Source organism: Chroicocephalus ridibundus, chromosome 2 (genome assembly GCF_963924245.1).
Source record: "Chroicocephalus ridibundus chromosome 2, bChrRid1.1, whole genome shotgun sequence".
NCBI classification, from domain to species: domain Eukaryota; kingdom Metazoa; phylum Chordata; class Aves; order Charadriiformes; family Laridae; genus Chroicocephalus; species Chroicocephalus ridibundus.
Genome location: NC_086285.1, coordinates 54,683,638 through 54,703,853, shown reverse-complemented (window position 1 = coordinate 54,703,853; position 20,216 = coordinate 54,683,638). Strand labels below are relative to the sequence as shown.

Sequence of the window (20,216 nt, the reverse complement as noted above, 5' to 3'; positions counted from 1 at the left end):
ATGGCTTAGAGGCTTGCAGCAACAGAAGTTACGCTTTGAAAATGAGTGGATTTTATGACCTTAAAAAAAAAAATTAACACGGAAGTGACCCCTATATTATGGAGAGATCTAAAGGGAAGCAGAACTTCATGGATGTCTTGTGATGGAGAAGAAAACCTGTTTCCTCTCCCTAAGGAGAGCAGGAGAAGCGAGGGATGGGAAACTTTCTGTGCTACACATGTCTCTAGGTCACTGGCCCTGTAGTCTCAGCTGAAGTGTCATAAGATGTTCTAATGCCACATATACCCGATGAGGTATAACTGCAAATAGATCCAAGGTGTCTTACTTCTCAGTCCTGTGTCCTTATTACTTGGCCATTGCTCCACTGCTTGGGGAAACCTAGAGATGAAGGGAAACACCAGTTCTTCCTAAATGCTCACTTTCCTACCTTTCTGTTTGTCCTTAACCTCAGAGTTAAACCTTGATTTGTTTTATAAGCCAACAATCAGATTCAGGGATAGATGTTATTCTGCTCAACATGACTGGAAGGCCTGAAATTTTTGTAGCCACAGACATGCAGAAGGCTACATGGCAGACACTGTAAGTGACTACAGGTTCGGTGTTCATTACCATATTAGCCAGCCCAGAAAATATTGCTGTGACAGCACAGGCATCAGAAAAGTGAAAAATTTACTTCTAAAGCAGGTAACCACTTCAGCAGCTAATAAATGTGAAGTTCTCTCTCTAGCACTACACTGCTAAACAGTGGATCACCACAGCCTACTGGGTAAATTAACATACTTATTCAAACATGTCTGTATGGATGGTATGTATGGCCACTATTCAAATGAGAGACAAGGCTGATGGCCCCTTTTGTGGCAGCAGGTCTTAGGCCCATCAGATCATCGTGCCCATGTCACGCGGAAAAGTAACAGGCTACTGCAGTAGAAAAATCAGTATCCAATATACAGGTATAGAGAGAGATGCTGTGCAATCAACTCAAAAAATTGCCTAACTTCTCATCCACTGAAGAAGTGAGAGAGATATACACTAGGACTTGCACTGCTACTACTTCATCTGCATTTTGCAGAAGCTACGGTATTTCATTGTTTTATTAAAAACAACCTCATTTTGCCAACCTGATTCCACAGCTTTGGGTTCCTCAGTGTGGATATCCTGTTGGCCATGGCAGCAAATAGGAGAGCACATGGTTCAAAAATAAGTTAGTTTTGACTCCATGTCATCTCAATCCTTGTCCTGATTACCATGACTCCGAGGGGAATGTTGATTGTGGCAATCCAGAACAGCTGAAGAGATGTGTGTGGTACACTCCTACACCCTTTTGCATGCTTAAACCATCAGCTCATTTTACAGAGCCAGAGCACACCAAGCAGTTGGCTAGTTGTAAGGTTTTTTACTTGGCTTTACTGGACTGAAGCAAGCAACAAAATGTATCATTTTCCATTAAGGAGATGGGACTGAGAAATTTAAGATGAAGTATTACTTCAAAGACAGAAGACTTCTTCAAAACAAGTAGCTCCCATTTCTACAACATCTACTACCAACCCCAAGGCCATCCAGGTAAAGACATGTTCTCAAAATAGTTTTGGAAAAAAATACATCCTAGAGTGCACAGTGGCCAAATGGGTGTTACTTCACCCTGAGCAAAATTAGTCAATGACTTTGTTGTTTTGATGCTTTTTAACTTTAGCATGATCAGTTCTCTTTATGACCCTTAATCATTTACAGACGTAGAAAGAGGAGGGGGATTGTGTAAGGTTTCAGTCAGTTGAGAGTAGCTGATGTGTCTTGGATTGTCTTGTTACTGCTGAAGAACTCAGGAGAAGAGGTACCATTAATAGACACGTTCCCTCATAAGCTGGCTATGGGGTGTAGTTCTAAAAGAACAAAGACTTTAGATCCCATTCGCAGGAATGAAGCTAACAATTGTCAACCTGCACCTGGAAAAACCTGTGGATGGATGCTTTGATTCTGTACATGAAAGGCATGTTTGATCATTCTTCTTGCATTCAATAGACCTTCTGCAATTCCTCCACATCTTTTGATGAGTTGTACTATCCAAACCAAAAAGGATTCACTAATTTAACTGTAGGTCTTTCCAATGTGGAGTAGAGCAGAAGCTTCATGAACTTTACATGTAGCATCCCTGTGTATCGCCCCACTGCATCACCTTTTTTCACTGTTTCACAGCATGGTGTAACCACATGCAACATGTAACCTGCAAAGCTGCTGCATAGGCAGTTGGTTGCTAACTTGTGTTTGTAATCTTGATAATTTCTGCCTAAATCAAGAACCTTGCAATTGTTCCATAGATTGAACCTTATTTTTTTCTGAGTACTTCTGACTAATCAGTTTTCCTCTGAAACCTCAAAACTCATAAAAGGGTTGTTATTCCTAAACTGATTGTCACCTTGAAGAACCTGGAGCTGAGCAACGCAAGAAATTCCCTTCTCTCACAGCAACTGATCCTTTTCCTTCTCCACCTCTCTCAATCTGTGTTTTCTTTCTTCCCTGTGGGAGGTTGTGATTGATTCCATCATGTTACTAAGTCTTCAGTTAAATCACTGTAATCTAGAACAGAGCTGTAACCTTCATAACCTGAAAATGGCCACAGCCTTGAACTCTATTCTTTCCTTTATTGAAAGGATATTCCCTTAGGCCAGTAAATGATAAATGTATGTGAACTAACCTAAATGTCAGAGAGCAGGAAAGGGCAAGTACTAAGACCCCCTTACCAAGTCAAATATCACAGTATTATCTTGATGCTTTGTACAGAACCCCCCCAACACCTTTTTATTTGGATTACCTTTAGCACTCCAATTACAGCTGGTGGGTAGCTCAAACCGACCATATTTGAAGTCCGTCTGTACATTCTACCAAGATAAAATAGATAAGGCAACACATAAATAGAATTAAACAAAACAAACAAACAAAATCCATAAAGCAATAGACTATTACAGGAGACCTTATTTAGCCCAGGAAACACTGACTGCACTTTGTTTTTTTAATTCCTTCTTGTTCCTAACTTGCACAATATTCTCTATATCATTCTTATTGTATAGCCTAAATTGAGATTTATACACTCCCCAGCATCTCATATCTTAGTTACCTGGCAGGACATCACAGAGAATCTGCCAATATCAGGCCTTCATCAGAGGGAAAGGCTATACTCAAATAAACAAGATGTTCCCCATTTTCTGCTGCAGATGACCATACTGCTCTTTCAGTTCCATTAGTCCTTGCCGGTCCACGTGCAAGCTAATTCTGAATGTACTTCAGAAATCATTTGTTGTCTCCAATGAATCAACTCCAGTTCGGTACAGCTGTTACTTTTGTCTGCATTTTTTTTAAGACTGACATAAAATCTTTTGGGAGTTTGCTCTGTGTGTGTGTGTGTGTGTTTGAAGGAGAGAGAGAAAAAGAGTAAGGCAATAATCAACATCCACAACCGTACTAAAGAAAGCACTGAAGTATGTACCAGATTTAAAAACTTGCTTTCAGGCCACACTGTTTAACAGGCTTGGTGAATGCAGGACCACTGTCATAGCTAAAATGCCTTTCCCTTTTTAGCACTTGAGCAAGCATCACCCTTTTTTGCACTTAAGCAACGTAGGACTAAAAGGAGATGATGGAAATCTCTTCTCCCATCTGAAATAATCCCGTGTCAAGTCTTCCTTCACTTCCATTTTTCTTTGTCATGTTACAAACTCAGACCTAAAAAAAGTCAGCTCCTTTGGAGAATTAAATTCACCCATTCCCTGAATTACAGAATTTCTTACCCCCCTCCACCCTTCAGTCAGGAGCCTCATAGCCTTCTCTGAAGTGACAATTCAGGCAGAGGCCCTCTCCCTTAGCTCAGGAGAGCCACAACCCTCCTCTGGTGCCATATCATATCTGAACACTTTCTCCTTTGGGCCACAGTGATTCAGATCAGCTGGAAAAGAGCCTCCTGCAGCCAGCTCTCTGCAGTTCATTTACTTCCTTGTTGAGCAAGTCCCTCACTGGGAGTGAGGTTTAATTCACAAATAGCCTGTCAAACCTGGAGAAACCCGTTCCAAGGAGAAATGACACGTGCAGTCTTATCACAATTTGCTGCCACTCTTAACACATGTACAGTTACTTCGGTACACAGATAAAAAAATTGTCTATAGACATGCCAGAGGAGGCTTCTGTGTGTCTGTGTGGCTTGTAGTTCACTGTCTGATACATCCAACCTCCTGCACAGAGGGCTGCTAGGCTGTCACCGTGATTCTGATGAAGAGTGAAAGGTACTCTGCTCTTCCATTCCTGACTTGAGTTTTGCTGTAGAGAGCTGGGACCTGCTGTCTTTCACGCTGCTTAAAGTCTGCTAAAAGTTTCACATGTGCCAGCCCTTCTTCTAGCTTGAAGGAAGAATGTCAGCAAAGAGTGGTTACTTTACAAAGAAAAGGTAAGATCGGAAGTGAGTCCAAACTGAAATGACTAAATGTTTTAAACGGTTCAGAAAGTGAAATCAGCTTTAGCAGTAGGTTCTGATGCAAATCACAACAGAGAAGGCTGAGAGGACTCAATGGGTTTTTTGAAGTCCTCCCTGAGCTCCGAAGTTTTCACATCAGTCTCGATCTAGAGTTCATTTGAGCAATACTATGATACAGAATTTTCTTCTGTTTCTTACCAGTTCTTCATAAGAAATAATAGCCTACAGAGGTAAAAAGAGGCAAGGGAGGGCTCGGTCTGGGCTGACCAAATTTTAGAAGCTGTCACTCTTGACCTAGGGCTATGCAGAGGTGCGTATTCTCGGTCAAAATTATTCCAATTGTGCTATTACACCTGTATTAAGCTGAAAACAGATCAGTATGTGCCATTTCAGGTTGCAATATATTACTTAATTCCAGGTTCCAAGGTGCTATCCAGATCTGTGTAGAAACATCATTGGAAGCATATTAAACTATTACTCATTCAATACCACAAGAGCAACCTGCGGAACTTGGACAGCTACTAGAACTAAGTAATTACATGTCTCTCTACCTTTCCACAAATATCCCAGCTTGTACTGCATGGACAATACTCCTGAACCGAGGTTTTTCCTCCGTCCTTTTGAGCATCATCCCCATTTGCCGCGTGAAGGTAGAAGCCAACCAGTCCCGGACCTCCGAGGGCACAGAGTCGGACTGGATGTCACTGAGCTCATCTTCTGTGTCCAGTAAACGCCTAGAGAGGGAAGGGGGGAAAGATGGGTAAATATGGGTAAATGCCCTTGGAGAGCATTGCAACATTATTAACAAAAAAGAAACTCACACATATACTAATTAAGCAGTTGTTAAAAGTCTTTGGTTCATCAGCCCTAATGGAACACAATTGTACAAGTCTTCACCAGATTGTTTGTTCTCTTATTTAGTTATATATTAGCTTGTGAAACTCACTACTAGGCCAACAAACAAGAACTATCAGCCTTCTGAAGTACAACTACGTAATCATCCTCTGACTTCTCATCTTCAACTCGTCAATGTTCCTGACCTTTCTGCTCTTCAGAACTCATTTATGGTCATGTCTAACTTTCCAGTTAGTATCATACAGTCCTCTCCTTTCCCATTCTGGTCATCGGAGGTGACTCTACATTTATCACCAAGGAAATGGCATATAACAGAGCAGGGTACTCCTCTGCAACATCTTACCAGTCTACATCTATCATGACCTGGAGTGAATTTTTTTTAATTTCAAAGACTCGATACAAGTGAAAAGATTTAACACTATTCAAAATGAATAGAGGAGTAGGAATTTAGAAACTTTCAGAAAAAGTGAGACACAACTATTATGAAAACATTTCTGCAAGAGAATATATATTAAATTTATGATTGTTTTTGATCTCCTCCCCTGCCCCAAGAAACTTAAAGCAGCTTTTAGACCGAGGACTGAAGATCTGCTCTACACAGACTGTGATATTGTAATGATTAAAAACATATTGTCTGCGAGTAATAAATCTTGGCTAAAACAAATTTCCCAACTGACGTGTAAATTACAATTTTGTGTCTTTGGTACTAGATATAAGAGGAGTGCTGATGCCTGTAGTTAACTCACCTAGTTTCATCAATGTATACTGACTCAAGAACAGTCGCAGCATATTCCAAGTTCTTCTTTAGGTCTACAACTGAAGCTTCCCCCCTCTCTAACTGCTTTACCAAAGACCGCAACCTAGAGAAAAAGAAAACAGCAATCTGATTAGTACAAAGAGAAACAGGTTTGAGAGTAAGCGTCAGTTCAAAACTGGATCCAGCATGAGACCTAGCACACATGACTGGCAGGTGAAAACTTCTGGAAGTCTACAAGGTTCTTTAAGCCGAACACAAGAAGTCCACAAAAATCACTTTTCAAAGATCAGTCACAATGATGCCAGGCAAACATCACACTATATTTAGGCTCAAATAAGTCAGCAAGTTATGACTGTCCCCTACTCATACTGAAATAAGTCAAAATAGAAATCACTTGGAATTTAACACAGGAGCTAAGAGAGGGCAATTTCATTCCAGCCACAAGAAAGGAAGTAACTTCTTGAGTAGCATCTGTTGACAAATGTCAGCCATTTACAACGATTAGAGTACATTTATGCAAAATTGTGTTAGAGTATATTTAGAAATACTATTGTAGAAATACTATACAAGGCTAGGAAATGCTATGATTTTCATTAGGTCAAGAGGTCACCCTTAGACTATCCCATCTACATTAAACAGAACTCATGGAAGTTTTTTTATCAGGTTATTTTAATTATTGGGGGAAAAACAAAAATTTGTGCAGAAAATGTCTCCTGTGCCAAAGACAATATATTTGTGCAATTTGCTTTTGTCTTTTCCTCCCCTTCGCTCTACTTTCTGTGGCAAATTAGAAAAACAAAACAGGGAAGAAAGAGGAGAAGAAAATATAAAAGTAAAGAGTAAAATGTAAATATTTTTAAAAAATCCAAGAATACGCATGCTTACAATTAGAAGAAGAAAATTACCATTCCTTTAAAAGGACAATGGGATAAAAAGTTGACGCGTTAAAACATTTTTGTGAATGTCTTCATCAGTTAAATAAACATTGAAATGTACATTTAACAGCACAGCAGAATTCACAAGCTGTTAATTTGTCCTGTTCAAGACGCGAAAATGTAGAGAAGTTGTCATGTCATCTAAACTTTGTCTTCTACTTAGCAGACTACTCTTCCTCATCTTTTTCGACAGGCCATGGAGAAAAATAACCTTTCCCAGAAAGTAATTCATAGCGAGAGCCCAATATAGGTGCCTGCTCTCACTTTGTTAATTGTATAGAGAGCCCAACCTCCTACAGCAGAAACGTACATGAGGTTCTTAAAATGAAGTGAGTATCTGTATTCCCTTGCTATCACAATGCCCCTGTTAGCATTAGTGCTTTCAGGGGAAACCAAGACTCCATGGGGCTGTACTTCATGGCAGAGCTGAGGAGCCATCAGTCTGCCCGTGTGCACTGCCCCAACAGCTCCTTCCAGTTGTGTTTCCTTCCCCTCACTTTCCCCACGTAAACAGTGAGGCTGTGCAGAACAAAAATCATTAAAAATATTGATTGTTCCTCTGGCTAGGTCTCATAAATGCCACTCCTACTCACAGCGGTACTGCTGACACATAGCTACATATTTAGCTCTACAAAGAATCTTTAGCAAGAGGTGGAACCTCTCCAGGAGGATCAACTCATTTGCTTGTCGGCAGTCAAAAAAACCAAAAGTATTGTTCAATGCTTCATTCTTGATGTGAGAATGGAGACGGGAAGATCAGTGATGTACAAATACAATGAACAGAAGTCATCTCTGTAAGCCAGGTGGAGAGCATTCAACTATGCCAGCATGTTTCCCTCCAACCCTGGAACCCAGCTCAGGGAATCCATGGAACAACCTCAGCCTTATGGAAGAAGAAACATGGCTCGGCGCTCCCATACCCCTCTCCTGTGTAAGCGCACCCCCAGATGTGCGCAGCAACACGTTGTGTTTGATGAGCAGAGCTAGGAATGGTGCTCCCCCACCTTTCAGGTTGATTCCAGCCTCGGGCAGCACATGTGGAAGATGAATTCACCTCCTCCATAGAGCCTAACCCTACCTACCTACCATAGAGCCTAATCCCTCCTACCCATTCCCAGCTTTGCTTGCCAATGCAGGAGGGGAGGAAGAGAAACAAATAAAACAACTTTCATGTCCGAACAGTAAGCATTGCATATGCCTCCTCCTTCCTTCATCCCATGTATGGGGAGTCCAGAGATATGACCCCTTAACTAATTACCAGAAACATTGTTTGTACACAAGCCACAGGAGTTAATATTGAAGGAGGAACATTATCTTTGGCTCTTCCTGACTTTTATTTCATTGATTTAAGTACCCAGCAGCTCTATGCCACAAGTCATTCAAAATTCATGTACAATAATAGCACAGTGAGTAACGGCTGCTTCATGGCACCAACATTCATCATCGAAGAAGATTATGCAGAGCACTACGTGCATCAATCATTTGAAAAAACAGAAGTACAGTTGTTATAATAAAACCTTGTCACACGATCAGCCACTCTCATGTGAAAAAAAATTACATTGTCTTTGTCTTACCATCCATTATCTATAACTATTTCTGATTCATTGAGTCACAGCAGCTGCTGTCAGTTACCTTTGCTAAATAAGAGCCCGACAATAGTTTGTCTTCACTGCATTCCATGTATCTCTCTGCTTTTTGAAATAGTCCTAAACGCAATCATAAAGTTAAGGCCAGGCTGTCCCACTGAAGGGCATCCAGACAAATTTATTAGCTGAAAAATTCTGTTTAAGGGTGGCTGAAGTAATTCCGGAATGCAATCAAATTCACTGAACCATTTTGACTGAAATCAAACCATTACCACAAACTTTTAACATGTTTTATTTTTAGGAGCTTGTATTAAAGCCGTGGAAGCAGAGGGCAAGATGCTGACTTCCTATCTCTACCCCATAGACTAGTCATTGCAGCAAGCGCGTAGGGTTCAGCCGCATGTACCATTTCGCAGGAAAATGCTGAGTCTGTCAGGCTGCTGACCAAAAGAAACACACTGATATAATTATCAGAACCAACTTAAGGGATCCAGTTCATCATTTACTTTGCTTTTACTGTAACTACCTGTTTTGTATGAACAAAACGCTTTTTTCAACCGAAGCATGTTTTGTTCTGTTCTGTTTCAAAAAGTTCATTATAGACTGATCGAAACCTAAATTTTTATTATTTCTTTTCTTTCCCACCCTCCTTTTCCTTTCAAGTTCAGAACCAAAAATTTGCATGAATCTACCAGACCTAGTTCCACTGAAGCCCGTGGAGCTAGCCGTAGGAGAAGCAGCCAATTCCTGTGCATTAAGGAGATCCCAGACCAGAAGGGAAGTGTTAACCATTTCTAACATTAAATGGTTAAGACCATGGCGCACACACAAGCAAGCCAGGCTGTAGGTCAGCCAAAAATTTCTCAGATTACGGTCATCAGCACAGCAGTTACAAAGAACTGGTTGGTCACACAATATTAGCTCTAAATCCAGTTGTTTAATTATATTAAGATACCACTAATGCCTTTCTTAATGAGATTTCCAAGGGAATCTATCCCTCCAGTCTGCAAATTCTCTGTGAACGTGTGCCAAATATTATGGAAAAACCCTGGGAACCTTTGTTCTTCACAGTTATTACACATTTTAGTCCTCGGAATAATCCCTTAACTACCCAAAGGAAAAGCCTAGTCCAGAGCAATGCTATGCATTTGAACTTCCTCTGACCCCACAGGGAGTTCAAGTAAGTGTTAAATCTTGGAAAAGGGGATAGACCACTTCCAGAATACGGCCTCCTGCACTGCCCTGCCAAGGAAAATATCCGTATGCATCCACCGTAAAAACCCCTGGGAGTATCTGCAAATAATCCCACTGCCTTCAGCAGAGCAATACGTTTGCGTAAAGCAGGCTGGCTGGGTCCTCGGTGAAGGAGAGAGGTTATCCAAAGTGTACGCTGTTTCACAGCCCTGCTCACGCTCTTTTTAATGTTCCCCTAAAGATTCAGGGGGATAGAAAGCAAATGACTAGAAACTGGGCAACTGAACTCAGTCCATGAAAGTTACACAGCTCAAAGACCCAAAGCCACTCTAGATCCAAACTGAATAACTGGAAAAAGTGATGCTGTTTTCTACGTGTTCTTGAAATGCAAAATTTCTGAGTAATCGCTCCAAGCATTCTCCTCTCTGTTATAAATAAAACAGTATCTGTGTACAAATATTTATATCCTTAGCTAGAGGGCTTGCTTTTATGCTGTTGATTTTTTTAAAAAATAAAATTACATATCACTGCAGAGAAGATTAACACCACCACAGTCTGGATACTAGTCAACTTCAATTAACATGCAAAGCACACATATTGTCTGAATACTTGAGGCAACTTCCTTTAAACCGGTGTAAACTCTGCAAAGCTGTGTGGCTAGTCTCTGCATTTATTTTCAAAGCTTTATGACTGTGACTCACCACATGTTTTCAACAGTACAACTCAGTCTTTTACTCCAAAAATCATTCTCATACCACTGGGCCACCTGAGGAAAAAACTATTTTGAATGCACGTGAAAAATGAAAAAAAAAAATAAAAAAATTCTAGTATCATTGCAGATTACCAAGGATGGAATGTGCCCTTGTGGCCAAGAAGGCCAATGGTCTCCCGAGGTGCATTAAAAAGAGCATGTCCAGTGGGTCGATGGAGGTCATCCTCCCCCACTACTCTGCCCTGGTGAGGCCACATCTGGAGCACTGTGTCCAGTTCTGGGCCTCACAGTTCAAGAAAGACAAGGAACACCTGCAGAGAGTCCAGCGGTGGGCTACAAAGATGTTCAAGGGAATGGAGCACCTCTCTTATGAAGAAAGGCTGGGGGATTTGGGTCTCTTCAGCCTGGAGAAGAGAAGACTGAGAGGGGATCTCATCAATGTTTATCAATACCTAAAGGGCGAGGCCAGGCTCTTTTCAGTGGTGCTCAGTGACAGGACAAGGGGCAACAGGCACAAACTGGAACACAGGAAATTCCATCTCAACAGGAGGAAAAACTTCTTTCCTTTGAGGGTGGCAGAGCACTGGAACAGGCTGCCCAGAGAGGTGGTGGAGTCTCCTTCTCTGAAGATATTCAAAACCCACCAGGACATGTTCCTGTGCACCCTGATCTAGGTGAACCTGCTTTCGTAGGGCGAGTGGACTAGATCATCTCCAAAGGTCCCTTCCAACTCCTACTACTCTGTGATTCTGTGAATATTTATCCCCGTTTTGATCTTGATAGTAACAGATAAACAGTTTGATATTGACAGCTGAACCCGATTCATATGTTGTTTCAACCATAATAGCCTACTACCTGACAGGTGAGATTTGTAGAAAGCAGAGATATTTTTTTATTATAGCTGGGAAAAGAGGGCAAGCTATTGAACACAGCACTGCTAGAGCTGGTGAAGTACTCTTGAGACCAAAAAGCTGTTCACAAGCCTCTGCTAAGTCTGATACAAGTTTCACTAAGAAAGACAGCAGTGGAATTTCTTACCAAAACTAAGCCCTGTCCATGTAGCAAAGGCCCTCACTAGAGAGGGGAACCCTGCACTGAAGTGATCATCGCTTGGTCCCTTTTAACATATACTGGAATTGGAGATCCCAGAGCTTAGGTGATAAACTGAGGGAATCATCTTTGACAGATCAGTCCTAAAGAACAGCTCTGTGTGAGAAAGGACTTGTACCCTAGAGCAGAAAATCTTCACGGGTGGATTGTTTGCCTGGGTCATGAGTTTGAAAGTTTGCTACAGATATGGGTTGAAAGAAGTTATTCTAAGTTTCCTGTCTCTCATCTGAGGAGGAACAGGAAGAGCAGAAGGTAGATGGGATCCACACCACACCAAAAAAGGCTTCTAAATTATCTTTCTCCAAAATATGAAAATGTTCTGAAAAACTTTAAGAGATTTGAGCAACATTAGAACATCTGCCACCCTCGCTAATGGTGACACAGATAGCTAAAATGAGTTACTGGCTTCCTGCTGCAATAACCCCAGATAACATGTGTCATTCTTATTTCCTTTCACAGACGTACGTAGTTCATACACACAAATAGAGACAGCCTTTACGTAACACTAAATCATTCCACAGCTACGTCGATAGTTGAAATGTCCCTTCTCAACTCTTTCGTGAGAGTTTTTTACTGATGTACCAGGCTTTACTGATGTACTGAAAACATGGTACAAGAAAGTTTTGCACAGAGAACTGAATTTTATGGACGCCTGACAAAAATGGGTGTATGCTGTGACAAAACATCGTGTTTCATATCCTGAATGCTGCTTTCACACCTCAGGAGAGGATCTGTTCTTGTTATTCCTCAAGTTTCAAAAGCTTTGGAATCAACTTTTAAAATGTAAGTCAAAAGTTTCCTTAAACAGACAAAGTCTCATTGCATTCAGTGTAATTCTGACACTGCACCCCATGAGCAAACAGTTTGGGGGTTCCCTGTAAACATAAAGGATCCTGTAGCACATTCTGTAAGAAATCAGGTTTGCTCTCAACGCGTCTCCCTATTCTTGTGAAGTAACTTTGTGCTGTTCAGGCATTTCCTTCAGTCTCAAATGCCAGCGACTTTCAATGGAAGTGGGCAATACTTGTACAAGGCGTTGAAATTGCATATTGGATAAGAATGCAAGCTGCTACATCCATATACGAAAACATTCCTAATAATCTTGCCATGATTAATGCTTAGACATACAGCATTAATTTCAGTACAGGACACTATTCACAGTCCTGTTCATCACAGAAGTTCACAAGCAAAAACTGGCACACAATGAGATTGATCCCAGTTACAATTAGGTCCTTCATGAGTTGTTTTGCAAACAAAAAGAACGTCATTACAATTAGACACCAGTGAGGAACACTTTCGGCTTCAGCAAATCCTTGTCACTCTGACTCTGGGGACAAGAATAAGAGGCACCTTCTGCTATCAGTCTGTGTTTATGTGGCTTTTGTTAGTCAAATTACCCTTACATAAGGAAAACCCAAGAGGATGATTTCAAAGACAACTCATTTGTGATAACATTCTTTTGATAGCCAGCTCAAATTGCTTTTTAAAAAAGAATGAAAATAAATAAATCAAATCAACCACAAGCTTTAGAAATTAACAGAACAATAACAATCAGAAGCAGATCTGATACCATAAATGCCAGCTTCGTTTACACACAGAAAAAGACCAAGGGTCGCTCCTACAGGCTGGAAAGACAAACATCTGCTGAACTGAAAGACAAAACCCTGCCTTCTGTTCTACAGTACATTCCTTGCCCTTCTCTGGAAAACCACCATAATTACCGGTAGGAAATTCATTAAGTTTGAGAAACAGATGCACGCTGCGCAGCGAACTATATTTCTATTAAAGAATTGCTACACAGAAATAGGTGTGCAGCTGCTATCTCGGTATAATGTACAAACTCAACAAATGTGATATTCCGGGGACACATCAAAGTTAGAGAGCACATGCAGACCGGCTAAGCAGCGAGCACGTAGAAGGTCTGCCAGATGCCCCATGCCAGTATCCAAGCGCCTGCTAGGGTGAAAAGAAACTGCAAAGCAAAGGCACACGATATTTTACACTGCCCAAAAGTATGCAGAGCAGACTGCACGCGGTTATGCGGCACAATGCACGTGCGCAGTAGTTTCAGTCAGTTGGGTGGACAAGATGCCTCCACGGTTTGCATTGCAAACTCTTTGATGCTCCATTCAAATAGTGGGTTGGTGGGAGGGGTACAAGCACACACAGAAAGTAATCCAGGAGCTCACCATGTCTTTTCACAACAGCCAGCAGGTATGATTCACTCCACAGTCTGCCACATCATACTCTAAGGCTCTGCATATATAGCATGCGTGAACCACTGAGGAAAAGACAGAACCTAAAAAGCCAGCTCCAGCAGTAATCCTCAAAACACAACCAAAAATAAAGCAAATGGTAGCCTGTGACCCAGTGGATTTGTATTAGGCTGGGTAGTTATCTTCTGTCACTGCTTTTGTATAGAAAAATGCAAGTGACAACATCCAGAGGAAGAAAAAACATGTGTTTGCAAGGAGCAAGCACTGAAACACAGAGCATTGCTACACTGGCGCTTTTCATCAGAAGAAATTATAAGCAATTTCCCAAGTAATTGTTTTGCCTTCCTCATGTTTCCTGAAATATCCTTCTGTCTTTGAATAATAATAAAAAAAATAAAAAAACTGAAGCAATCAATTAATTTTGTATTATTTAGAAGCATGAAAATGCAACAATGGTAAATTCAGTGGCCTTGGCAGGATGGTGTCACCTTAAGTCAAAAAAGGTTTTGACCACATTAGCCAACTATAAGTGAAATTGTATATAGTTTATATTTTCACTTCACAGTCATAAATTCCTTCATGCCTATTCCAGGAAGGAAAGTCCTGTGCCCAAACATCAGTAAACTTTGGCTTACTGGAGGATTTTCAACAAAAGAGCAGCCTAAGCAGTTCCTCAGGACCAAGTCCTTTGAATTACCCTTGTCTCCATCTCCTGCTGCTGAAAACTTCTAAAGGGTGTACTCATTTCTTAAGTGCAAACACCCTCCCCATTCTTGGGTTCTGAACTTTGGGAACTAAGTCAGGAAGTATAAGCAGTAAAAAGCCTTAATGTGGGCAAAATTTTGATGTCAGAATCTTTGGTGATGATGTCCTTAGCAGTTTTCGTCATGGGTCTTTTTTCTTTCAAGTTAACCACCTAACTCAGCATAACCTATCAGGTACACAGACGCTCATGGAAGTCACTGGAGATGGGTAGCCACAGTGAATCACCTTCAAAAGCTGCCTGTCATGTATTTCCTTAGGAAAGGGTGCTCTGCCTTTTTGATGCACCTTCCTTCCCCCCTAATGATAGAAATGAGCTAAAAGATGAGCTTAGGCAGTCATTGTGGTTTCAGACAGCTAAGATGAGGGGGAGATGACTCTTCCCACTGAACAAATTGAGAGCTGAACAAGGGTAAACTTCAGATTTGACATAAAGAAATGCTGTTATATTCTGCTTTCACAACTAGCCATCTTCTGACTGGTGTTTCCGAAAGTAAGGTTTTTCTTTTGGAGGACAACTAATTTTTGGGACACTAGCACGAATTAGGTTTTTTTGGAGAAACCACAGGATCACTGAATTTGCTGAAAATGAGATCCAAAGACAGCAAATGAAGTCTCACAGAATTAAGCCTTTCCAAATCACTGGTGCCTTTTATAAAAACGACCTCAGTTATAAGATGTCAGACACAAATCTAACAATTTTTAATTTGCATCTTTAAAAATAGGTACCTGAAATGAACCATCTAAATTTGCATTTGAGGCAACTAACACACACTGTCAGTTTAGCGTCGATGCATCCAGTGACGCATTCCCCTTTGTTTTATACAGACGGAATCTTTTTCTTTGAAACCACAATTATCACATTTCTGGGTCCTTGAACAAGGTCATTCTTCCAAATGATGCTAGCAGATTGCTTTGTGCAGATCTGAATGTCAGCGCTCCACACTGGGTCTTTACTTAATGCTCACTGAAGAGATCAGGGAGAAGTTCAACAGATAATTTCAAAATATTTCATTGTAACCTTAGTTCTCCCCCATCTGTTACCATTAAAATATCCATGGGCAGAAAGTCTGCAATTATCTCAGTCTTTCCAGTTCCTGAAATCAATTACGTTCCAGAGCAGCTTTTAGGAACCCACAGGGCAGTTAGGCAAGTGCAGATTAGAGTCCACACGCAGTGTGAAGTTCAAGCAGGAATACGTCCCTGCCTGGTCTTCAGAAACGCCCAGTAAGCAAAGGCAGGAGAAGTGGTTCCCAAGCTGCTGCTTCCTTTCAGACCACCTTCAGCCATCAGCACTTTCCGAGACCCAGACGAAGGCTTCACCTCACTTACACACCATCAGCTATGGCAAGAGACAGGCACAGATCAATGCCCAATTCTCGTATGACCTCAACGCGCTTTGCTGGGCTTGGCAAACTCCTGCTTACTTCAACAGATGCCTAAGTTCCTCTAGATCCCTAAGGCAGCTATACGCTCCTGAAGTCAGCATCACTGACCCCAGTGATGATGGGGTCAGCTACTGACCCCAGTAGAGACAGGCCAGCTGATATTAGCCAAAGATTTTGTGCTAGATATAAAACTGGATTTATAAAGCACTTTCTCATGAACGATACATTTTACACAGCTGCTAACTTTAATTTCTGCTATGATCAGAGGTAACTCATTGATAAAACATGTTTTATTCTAAACTGGCATAAATGGCCAATGCTCAGATTTCTGATTAAAGACTTCAACCATTTCCTTTATATTTAAAGGTTTATACCCTTCCTTGGTAGATTTTGGATACCCAGGTGCTGAGGCTTTTAGACACGTTTAAGATGCGGATCCTCACTTTTCCGCCTCTGATTTCTCTTCAGGACAACATACTTACCAGGAATATTACAGAGCTAATTGATGGCCATTATTTATGCAGCTGATTCGCTGGTCTAAAAATCAGAAAAATGAACTGAGTCAGTAATAAAATTTTACTTGTCACCGTACTAAAGCTTTGCTATTTGCACTTTTTGTAGCCTGAAAGAATTACTCTGAAAGTTCAGGACCTCACCATGCTTCTCTGGTAATACTAGCATGCGCATTTGTTAGCTCAGATATTTAGTATGCCTTTTCTCAATATACAATTTACCCTTTCAACAAATATTGTTAAAAACAAGCTGTTGTTCTCCTAAAGCCCACAAAGTTTGCATTAAACTGCAAAATCATTTCCCTCTTGGCGGCTGCAAGTTCGCCAGTCTATACTTCTACAAAACAAGAACATTCTTGCTACCCTTAATTATCTTTATTTTGAGGGAAGCATTCCCAAAGTCAGCAGTAAACATTCCCTTCTCTTTTGCTAAAGGCTGGAAAACCAACTCTGTCGCCAGCTTTTAGCTGCACGTGACAAAGGTGTTGAGCCAGATATTGGCCATGCCAGGAATTTTTAACAATCTGGGCACTATCAGGAGAACCATAGCCTTTGGAGAGAAACGGCAAGAAAAGACCATTACAAAAGAAAAGCTGGAGGTTGCAAAGCCACAAACTGTATCAAAAAATAGTTCAGATAGGGTCCCAGTCATGTTTTTTTTGAATGTAAAGGATTTTTAATAGTTGTCCATACAGTGGTCTTTACTGACACCTTACTAGTTTGGACTTTTCACGGCAGACTGCTTCCTTCTCTACTTTAATTACCAGCCCGGCTAATAGATCCAGGTGTACCATGGCTAACCACTACTAGCCTGTCAAACCTGTATGTTTGCTAATATCCACAGGAACTGGACTTATCCCAAACTCACAATCTGGCCACTGCAGCACTGATGGTTAAAAGTGAGTTCAGGTGAAAGCAGATTTCTGAGCCATGCTCATTTCTCCAAGACCACACATCCTATTTAAAGATGAACTCAAAAACGCTATGCAAGCATCCAAAGAAGTGCATCCTGAGAATATATCATGCACCACTGCTTGGGGGAATCTTACATCCTTGTTTGAATTGCAATAACTCACCTCTACTTTACTGAGCCATAAAAAGGAGTGAGAATGGCTGCTTCAGCCAGTAAAAATTAACAATTGCAAATGTTATGGAAAAACATCAAGATTCCATGAAATACATACTCAGCGATCTGATGGGTCAAAAGTGCAATTAGTCAAATTTGGAGAGCATGATGGGGCAATGACCTCTTGGGGGAAAAGAAACTTTTGAAATTGATGGCTTGTTTCATTGTACTATGAAATAGATTAGCAGGTAGAAATGAAGCAGTGCGAAGTTTGCACTAAAAATCGTGAAAAGAAAGTGGTGTGCGGCTGAAAAAATGGTAAATTGTAGGAAACGCTTTTCATTCATGGCTGTTCATGTAAAAAGAAAAAAAAAAATTGCCTGAGATTTCCTGCATGAATTCAATGGAACACAAACAAAGCACTTCAAAAACATCTGTTTGAAATAACCCAAGGTTAGAAAGAGGAGCAGCACTAAAAACGTCTTTGAATAGTGATAATGAGAAAAAGATGCAACAAAGAACAACAGGAAACTTGGAAAGATCATCTATTAAAATAAACTTCTTATGCATATTATTATTGTGTTTACAAGGGCATGTGCCTCCCGTCTCCACTCCCTGCATGCACTGTTGGGTTCCGCATGCCATGCAGGGGTGTCATCAGGTTGCAGGTATGTGCAGACCGATTAGCTTTGCTTCCCTGCTGTAGAAGTGAACACTTCAGTTGTACTCACTGCTGCAATATCCAAATACCCTCCTGCCTCAGGCTCCGACTGAAGGAAGTATTAGCCCCCAAATGATCCTTTTGCAGATAAATGGTTTCATATTTTTCTTGGTAAATTTTCATTCCTCAAATATTGCTAAACAGGCACAATAAATGTGTATTAGTTTGAAGTCTTGGCACCAATACTGTCTCGTTTCTGCCTATCCTTCCCTTCCCTTCCTCACCCTCAGTTTCTGCTCCCCCATGACTAGTTGAAATTTCACTAGCAGTATCTCAGTGATTTGCTTTGCTTGACCTTCCTGAAGCCCATTTCTGCATTATGTCCGTAAGATTGCAAAACAACATCAATAAAGCAAAATGGGTCAAACAGATACTGAAGCTGCCCAAAGCCGCTATACTTTGCCATCCACTTCCTTAGATGCTACAGCACTTAGATAGCCACAACACAGAGGCTGAGACGTGCACTCTAGCTAAAAAGCTTCTGGGGACCTTCTGCTCAGTAATGCAGAGTGAAAGTTTCACAAATACTCTGTCAAATGGCAACAGCATGGTAGCATCAGAGGAAAGGTAAGAGAAAGGGAAGGGATGCGTATCAGGACAGCCCGTTGCTTCAAAACAATCATGCCGAGCATCACAGTGAATAAGAAACTTGTACGAGTTACTGAATTATCAAAGATTGTTTTAATCTTCACCTAACAGACCAAAACTTTTGAAGGCATATGCAGCCTGCCTTTTCCCACTCTTGTCCAGCTTATGCTACCGGTGGTCATCATTCCAACCTCCCCTGCCACACCACATGCTAAGCACACCAACTCATAAACACCTCAAGTCTGAGGTGGCAAAGGCAGATCCGAACAGGACCCATGCCGTTACCGTTTTTCCATAAGGTTTGGATGAGCATCTGCAATGACTTTTACACTTTCTGTCCCACCATAAAACATATAAACAAAGTTAGACTGCAAGCTATGTAGTCTGTCTTTATTTGTCTTACACAATAAAATCCTCCAATTTAGTGTGAACACTGAAAATATCTCTTCTACGTTTCTGGCAAACCAGAACGCAAGACACTGTAATTAAGCCCAAACTTACCTCAGTGAGGATAAAATAGTTCAGTCAAGCACTGGTTAAATGCAGCAATACCGATATAAATCACTGATAGTGAAGAATGATTCCGAGATGCCAATAGAAGAACTTACGAAAAGTTAAAACTTAAGTTTTAAGAACTTAAAAATGCATTTTGAACCTTGAATGGCAAGTGGGGGAAGCACAGATCATTATCACCTGGCTTTCAGCCTACAAAGGCATTTTTGTAACCGTGAGTTAACATGAGCTGGGTTCTAGACTGTGGTGATACTGTCAAGGGAAGATGCTGGTCTCTGACCAGAACAGGAAGACTTTGTAGGTCTGGGGTATGAAAATCCTGATGTTTCCCAGCAGATTTCATTTACCCCTCAAAAATCCTTAACCTTAACAGTAGAGTAATATTATTCCATGGAATTAACCGGATCTAAAAAGGCACAAAATAAACATTTTTATTTGATTTCCCCTCGAGACAGCAATTCTGACTGGTAAATTCTAACTAGTGAATTCACAGAATAATCAAAGGACTTCTGAGGGAAGGATAACAATAAAGTAAAAGACACGATTAGCTTTAGCCTAAATGACATCTTTTAAACATAGTTGCTTAAGAAAATAAGGCTGATTCAAACTACCTGTCCATCTCTAGAGACCAATGAAACTCTCAGTCAGCTTCAACGTCAAAGAGTTTTCTAAAACATTTTGTACACATTGCGTGACAATAAACAGCCAGTGTACGTGACTGAACCTCCATCAAGGAAATCACAGCGGCGTAACCTCTCTACTATGATTAGACAGCAAAGAATCTAAAGAGAGTCTCAGCTCTGACACTGAAGAAAGCAGGCTTCATGAGTGCCACACCTGCAATG

At 40.9% G+C, this 20,216-nt stretch overlaps 1 protein-coding gene across 8 annotated transcripts in view; it reads right to left on the bottom strand.

The window, feature by feature from the left end:
- PDE1C (phosphodiesterase 1C) overlaps positions 1–20,216 on the bottom strand; it is a 315,242-nt gene that overhangs the window by 76,951 nt on the left and 218,075 nt on the right. For all 8 annotated transcript variants that reach the window (XM_063325540.1, XM_063325533.1, XM_063325534.1 and 5 more), the window contains 3 exons: positions 6,058–6,171; positions 5,008–5,190; positions 2,807–2,873 (listed from right to left, as the gene is read on the bottom strand). In XM_063325540.1, the coding sequence (XP_063181610.1) occupies positions 2,807–2,873; positions 5,008–5,190; positions 6,058–6,171 (364 nt within the window). The remainder of the gene's footprint in view (positions 1–2,806; positions 2,874–5,007; positions 5,191–6,057; positions 6,172–20,216) is intronic.